This window comes from Peromyscus californicus, unplaced genomic scaffold, assembly GCF_007827085.1.
Source record: "Peromyscus californicus insignis strain IS unplaced genomic scaffold, ASM782708v3 Scaffold_12__1_contigs__length_115047231, whole genome shotgun sequence".
Classification (NCBI taxonomy): domain Eukaryota; kingdom Metazoa; phylum Chordata; class Mammalia; order Rodentia; family Cricetidae; genus Peromyscus; species Peromyscus californicus.
In genome coordinates, this window is record NW_026294413.1 from 48,216,751 (window position 1) to 48,224,031 (window position 7,281).

The 7,281-nt window shown below is 43.8% G+C and overlaps 1 protein-coding gene across 3 annotated transcripts in view; it reads left to right on the forward strand.

Annotated features, from left to right (window-relative positions):
* Window positions 1-6,660, forward strand: part of Slc25a30 (solute carrier family 25 member 30) — a 28,419-nt gene extending 21,759 nt beyond the window's left edge. For all 3 annotated transcript variants that reach the window (XM_052732722.1, XM_052732723.1, XM_052732724.1), the window contains exons 8-10: window positions 575-713; window positions 3,226-3,306; window positions 4,110-6,660. In XM_052732722.1, the coding sequence (XP_052588682.1) occupies window positions 575-713; window positions 3,226-3,306; window positions 4,110-4,151 (262 nt within the window). In that variant the 3' untranslated portion in view covers window positions 4,152-6,660. The remainder of the gene's footprint in view (window positions 1-574; window positions 714-3,225; window positions 3,307-4,109) is intronic.
* Window positions 6,661-7,281: the final 621 nt, after the last annotated feature.

The window sequence follows — 7,281 nt, forward strand, 5'->3', positions numbered from 1 at the left end:
CAGCTTAGGAGTTTTCAGCAAGGACGTGGAAGTCTAACCGTTCCATTTTATGCAAGTTAAATAAATTCGGTTACAGTTACTTATGCACACAGGCAGCTTTAGGCTACATACAGCTCAGTTTAGCACGAATCTTAGTGAAGTCTTTAGTAGTCTATTGACAATCTACTAGAAGGCAAGACCCCATGGGGGAATACCCCGTGAGGTCACCTTGTGCTTTATTTATTTTTTACATATATGAGTGTTTTACCTCTGTGTGTGTGCGTGCGCGTGACTGTATGTGTGCACTGTGTATATGCCTGGTGCCTGCAGAGATCAGGGCGTCAGATCCCCTGGAACTGGAGTTATGGATGGCTCTGAGCCACTGGGTGCCGGGATTTGAACTCGGGTCCTCTGTTAGAACAAGTGCTCTCAACTGCTGAGCCAGCTCCAGCCCCATGGGCCTCATTCTTAGTGCAGCTCAGGGAGCTCCACATTTACCTTCAGGTAATGTTGGGAGGGAGCTGTCTTGTCTCCCACCTTCGTAGCTGTGGCTGAGGGGGAGTTCTCGTCTTTTCCAATACTGTTTTCTCCATAGCTCAAGCTTCACCTGCGGTCTGGTGGGGGCTTTGGCCTCAAACCCTGTCGACGTTGTGAGAACCCGTATGATGAATCAGAGAGTCCTTCGAGACGGCGGGTGCTCTGGCTACAAGGGTACCTTGGATTGCCTATTGCAGGTGAGAATACGTGTCTGTGCAGGATTGTGAGTTACACACACACACACACACACACACACACACACTGAAGTAACTAAGCTGTGACAAGTATTGAAACTAAGAGGAGTGAGGCCATAGAGCATACATATTATTATTATTTAAAATTTAATTAATAAATTTAATTAATAATTTAATTAAATAAATTATTTAAAATTTAAAATTTTTAAGACAGTCTTAGTTATGCAGCTCTGGCTGGCATGGAATTTGCTGTGTAGACAGAGCTCCACCTGCCTTTGCTGAGATAAAATGGCATGACATACCATTTTTGCCACACTGAGGAGTTGAAAGTCCAAGATCTAGGTGAAATTTTATAAATTAAAGTTCATTTTCCATATACTTCTCCCCTGCTAGGAAGGTTGCTAAAATAGTAATATTTTCTGTGGTCACAAAACTGTCCCTTTCCAAAGTGGATCTTTTCCTTCTTGAGTCAAATTAGAATATGTATCCCCGTGTAGATGTGCCTTGCAGGAGTACATCAATCCCACCACAGTTCCCAGCTTAGAGAACTGGTTTTAGCAGTGTTCAGCTTCCCTACTAGGTCGGTCACCAGCGGCCGAAGCTTAGGGGCACTTGCTCCAGGTCTCAGCATGATGCTAATGCTTCTTGGTCTTCAAGGATTGCTTTACATTTTTAAAAATAGCTTTTTTAGGATTTATTTATTTTACACACACACACACACACACACACACACACACACACACACATATGGTACTCTATCTGCATGTACTCCTGCATGCCAGAAGAGGACATCAGATCTCATTGTAGATGGCTATAAACCACCACGTGGTTCCTGGGAATTGAACCCGGGTCCTCTGGAAGAGCTGCCCTGCTAGTGCTCTTAACCGCTGAGCCATCTCTTCAGCCCCCTGCTTTATGTTTTTTAAAGTTACATTTGTTTATTTTGTGTTGGCTGGGGTGTGAGTGGTGACGGCACTATGCATACATACTGTACGGTGGCATGAGCGCACAGGTCAGAATCTGTTTTCTCCTTCCAGCCTATGGATTCTGATGATCATGGTCATGATCTCAGGTCAACATGTTTGGCAGCAGGCGGCTTTACCTGCTGAGCCATCCCACCAGCTTTTTCTTCTTTTTTTTTGAGGCAGGATCTTAGATAATCTAACTGGTCCCACACTTGGTAGGTAGCTGGGTGTGACCATGAACTTCTGACCCTCCTGCCTCTGCCTCCCAAGGGCTGAGGTTCCAGGCCTGAGCCACCATAGTGGGTTGTGTGTGTTTCTGGAAGTGAGTCAGCTGTGTACGTGCCGGGCGAGGACTCCAGCACCCGAGCTCCACCCCACTCCTCTACTACTGCTTTAATGAAGCAAAGAGGAAACTTGGGAAGCGGAAGTGCTCTGAAAGGTATCTTTATCAGAAGTGTTTGTTTATTCCTGGCTTGTTTAGGAGCCCAGATGGCATGGAAGCTAATGGCGGGCCCCGACTTAGAAATCAGTCTGATTTCTTACTGACTGAGTTCTTGTTTAGCTGCTTTATGTGGGGTTCATCCTCCCTGCCTGCAGTGGTGTACGTGCAGAAGCCTTTAAGGATCAAAGAGGCCGAGCAAAGATCTCTAATCAGTCCTTTTCAACAGATGTTTATTTTGAGTAAACATATAAAATGCATTTCATTTTTTCCTATTCTTTGATTAAAGCTGAAAATATTCAGCCGTTCTCTGTAATATTATGTATGCATTTGAGTAGAGTTAGTGACCAAGAAGAGCTCAGCCTTGTGCACAGCCCCTGTGGTTTTCATTGGAAGAATATTGTAGCGGCCGATGGTGGCGCACACCTTTAATCCCAACACTCGGGAGCCAGAGGCAAGTGGAGCTCTCTGAGTTCAAGGCCAGCCTGGGCTACAGAGTGAGTTCCAGGACAACAAGGCTACACAGAGAAACCCTGTCTCAAAAAACAAACAAACAAAAAATTGTAGTCTGGAAATGGCATCACCCAAAGCCTGTTGAGTCCACTCAAGCATTTGCTTTCTCTATATACTTTGCCATCTAGATTGGAATAGGTCTCAGGAAATTTCAAAGACCCATGGCTGCATTTCCCCATCTTTTGAATCCCCTACCTCTAGCAGCCAGTAGGTAGTTCCACTAGGAACTGCAGCTCCCACGGGTTGCACATTACAGGCATAACACATGGGCTGGCTATACATCGGCACTACCAACCTTAAGCACAATGGGCTGTTGTGGGCAGGGTGGGGTGGTGGCCTGAGCTGCAGCAGGGTGGGGACACTCTTTGCCACACCTGAAGGCAGTTGGAAAGACCACTTTGCCAAGCTTAGGTTTCCTCAGGCTCAGTCAGAGACAAGTTGTGGGATTCTGTTCTCTTCCACCATTTAGGTCGGGGTGGCATCCTCAACTTTGGGATTTAATTTTGACTAAAAAGTATATCAATTTGGCACATTATTAATGTGTTGGACATAATTGAAAAATGGGAAGCTAATGCTTTTTTTGTTTTCTTTTTAATAGACATGGAAGAATGAAGGTTTTTTTGCTCTATATAAAGGTTTTTGGCCAAATTGGTTGCGCCTTGGTCCTTGGAATATCATTGTATCCTTTTCTGCTGTGGTCGATCTAAAAAGGGCTATTACTAAAGAATATTGTTTGGTTTTGCTTATAAATTAAAATGAAGAAGTAAGTTCTTATCCTTTTGAGTTCCTCTGATTCTAAGAAATAGCCATTCCATTTCTACTTTAGGAAATGTGAGGTCTCTTCATTCGACACACCAAGACTCTTAGTTCAGTGGTGTTGCTATTGAAAGGTATTGATTTTCATTAGAATCTGCTGAGGAGTTCCGGGTGTTTGTGACTCCAGAGTGATGTGATTGATGTATGTCCTGCTCTCCTGGGGAAGGATGTGGATGCCATCAGTACGTAAGCATGCTTGCTGTGGGTTGCTTACTGAACATGGGCAGAACTTAGCTCTGTAAGTGGTTGATATCCACCTGGCAGGTGAGGAGGGGCAGGTCAGCAGATGTGGAAAGAAGTTAGAGGTAGGGGTGCCGGGTTTGGCACCCCCTTTCTTTGGTGATAGGACGGTGCTGGAGAAAAGCTTCCTGGGCCTCTGTTATACTCTGCCCAGGGAGGTCTTTGCTGATGAGAATGCATAGCATTCTCAAAGAGCCCAAGACTGAGGGGTTTGTGGGGCTCAGCTCTGATCTCTCCATTCTGAGCTCACCTGGGGCAACATCTGGGGAGATAGCCTGAGACTCTGTGCATGGAACTCAAGTGGAATGGTGGCCTTTGAAGCTGCCTGCAGGCATGGGCTAGTAGAGAAGCTAAGTTGTCTGTCTGCTCTGTGTCTCAGGCTTGGTAACATGACGTTTTCTTGGCAGCCTTAACCCATAACCATAGTTCTTTTTGACATATGAGCAGCTGAAGAAACTGGACTTGTGACCAGTCCATGCTACACAAGATATTCTTCTGAAAAGCCAACATCCGCAACGGTAGAACCTCCGGTGCTTCTGGCTGCTTCTCACTGCACAGCTCATCACAGCTTCTAGGGTGGGAGTGACGGGTGAAGATTGGGTTCTTCAGATTGTCGTGTTGGCACTGGATGCTTTTCATCTGTGTTCAGAAGTTGAACTGTAGCATGTACTTGCTAGTCTTTGCCATGGAAGTGCCCTTTCGATACCCAAGATAATGTGCAGAATACATGTTTCTTGCTGTAGAAAACTTGCAGGGAAATCAGAACCGTGTGCAGTTTTCCTCTGGGAGAGCAGCCTTGCTGCCTCTGGGCTTCCAGCTGTGAACATCAGCCGCTCTGGGAAGGCTCCTGGAGTGATGGAGGCCCAGGAGGCTGGTATGATTGTTCTGAGAAGGCTCCGGAGTGACTGAGCCCCTCCCCTTTGGCTGGTATTATTCCTAAACTGTTGAGAGCTTTAGTTTCCTGTCAGCTGAAGAGATTTTACATTTGGACTTTTAAACTCTAGACCTCGACAGTGCAGGAAGTAGACTTTTTAGAACATTGCACTGCTTTATAGTTCCTGTTTGGGCACAATCTTTCACTTACAGTAAGTGAAGTTAAGCCTTCGGAGACTCGACCTTTGTGAGGTAACATTAGCATTTGCCTTATGATTTTTAGCAAAGTTCATTATTTCCATTTTAATCAAATGGGGATAATCATGCTGAGTAAGTTGGTGTCAAATGAAGGGGAAACAGGCTGCCACGTGCAAGGTGTGTTCACACTCACAGTAAACAGTTGGGGTACCTCCATTAAATAACGCTGCAGGTGAAGTTCTTTAGTTGCTAATGAACTGAAAAGAGGATGCCTCTAGACTTCTAGCCTTTACTTTAGCTCAAGGTGGGTTTGTTTAAAAACCTTTATCTGAGATTTCCTAGTTAATTTCCTTGAAATTAAAAAAAAAATCTTTCTTCCTTTCCCTTTGATTTTTGTGGTGTTGGGGAGCAAACTCTTGTGCATTCTGGGTATCTGCCCCACACTGAGCCCCACCCCACCCCACCCCAAAGTGATCGCTTTAGCACCTCTGTTTATCTCCTTTCTGATATGATAGGAGGTATATAATGCCCTCTACCTATTTTGTTTCTTCTGAGACCGATTTAACCTCTTATACTTTTCAAAGCAAAAGATGTCTCTAAGAGCCACGAGCTTTCTATTTATAGAAAGGAGCTCAATCCCTTCAGGTGTACCCTGTGAAAGTATCAGTGGTAACTGGGACTCTAAGCGGGGCGCAATGCTGGGTCCATTCCTTATCTGTCCCACAGGACCTCTTCCTCCTCGGGGCAGAATCGTGCAGGTTTTCCTTTCCTTGAGGGTTGAGCACTTTTTTCCTCTCATAATTTTCACCTTGGCTTCTTTATTAATGTTTTCTTTGAAAACAGTTTGTGAAGCAGGGTGCGATTTCTAAAAGAAAAAGCTAAGACAAAATCATCACATGAGAACAGACTTAAAGATGAATAAAGTCCCTAGCAAGCCACTAGATGGCAGTAGAGGACCCAAGCTGCTGCTGGCCTGTCTCCTCCACTGAGATGTTTTTCTTCTGACCTGAACATTCCATTAAGTGATAGACTCCACAGAGGCTTTCTCTTGAGTTGAAAGGATTGCATTTTTTTTCAAGCCTTTTTTTTGAGACAGGGTTTCTCTGTGTAACAGCCCTAGCTGTCCCGGAATTCTTATTTTAGATGGGATTGGCCTCAAACTCACAGAGATCCACCTGCCTCTGCCTCTGCCTCTTGAGTGCTGGAATTAAAGGCGAGCATCACCACCAACTGGCCAAAAAAAAAAAAAAAAAAAAAAAAAAACCACAAAGAAAAACCACTTTATTTTTTTAAAGTATGGAGGTAATGTCTAAAGTAGAAACAGGTCCATTTTCAAGATCACGTGCACAGCAGATGTCAGACAGTATTATTATTATGTTATTAAGTTATTAAATTATGTTTGTGTCTGTACCTGGATGAAAAGAAAGTTAAACTTCACTGTAAAAATTTAGCATGTTTTAAGGCAAAATTGCAGTATGTTAAGACAAGGGTGGCGTGAACTTCCTAAGTGCCTTATAGGACAGGCTCTTCACCTGCCTTTCCTCTCCCTGGAGTTAATACAGTCGTTGATGTTCCTAACCCAGAGACAACTTGAAGCACTTGGTGGTATGGATGTGGCCGAAACACTTCCACTTGGCATTTTGCTTAAGTATTGTGAAAACTATTTCGAGTTTTGTAACTAAGTTGAAGGAAATTGTGTTGTTACTGATGCTCTATGTTGATGACCTGTAATGTAAAAAAATGGCTCCTGTTCTCTCTCATATTCATGTGCTATAAATAGTATGTATTATGTAAAGAATATACATTTTCCACAAGCTTTTATATTTCAAGCTCTTTATACATGATTGGACTGTGTGGCATATACCTTATTTCATTATTTAATAAACAGAAATAATATATGATGATACAGTGGCTCATGATTATTTCAGATACACAGACACACTTAGACAAGGCAGACTCCAGAAGGCAGGGGGAGGAACAGTGTTGGTGAAAGTGGTCATGGGTACTTTTCTGCATGGAGAAGTTATTGGGATCAACTCACTCTTTGCCTTGTCCTTGCGAGATGCCCCTCTACCCCCGACCCATCATTTTGTGAAGTACTCTGTAGGTTAGTAGAGAGGAATGAACTTGATTCTGAGGCTGGCTTGGCAAGGAAGGCTCAACGTTCACGACACCAGTCACTACCCCTCCAACCCACAACTACTCTAGGTGCTGCTAGAAGCAAGAGCTGGGATCCTTGGTTGGCTGGGCCAGACAGGGATACTTGTTTCACAGAAAACAACAAAACTAAGTATGGCCTTGGTTGGTCAACTTTTTGTTTACTTAAAAGGATTTTGCAGATGTCCATTTTCTTAACGTTTGAGTTACATATAATGGTTTGTTAAGAACTGGGTAAGAAGGGGGAGCTTTGCTTATCAATCGATATATTTCTTAGAGCATTTGGTTTCATAGGAAAATTCAGTGAAGGTACACACACTCCTGTACTTTTCCATCGTGCTTTATCTGTATCCTGTACCAGAGAGGTGTG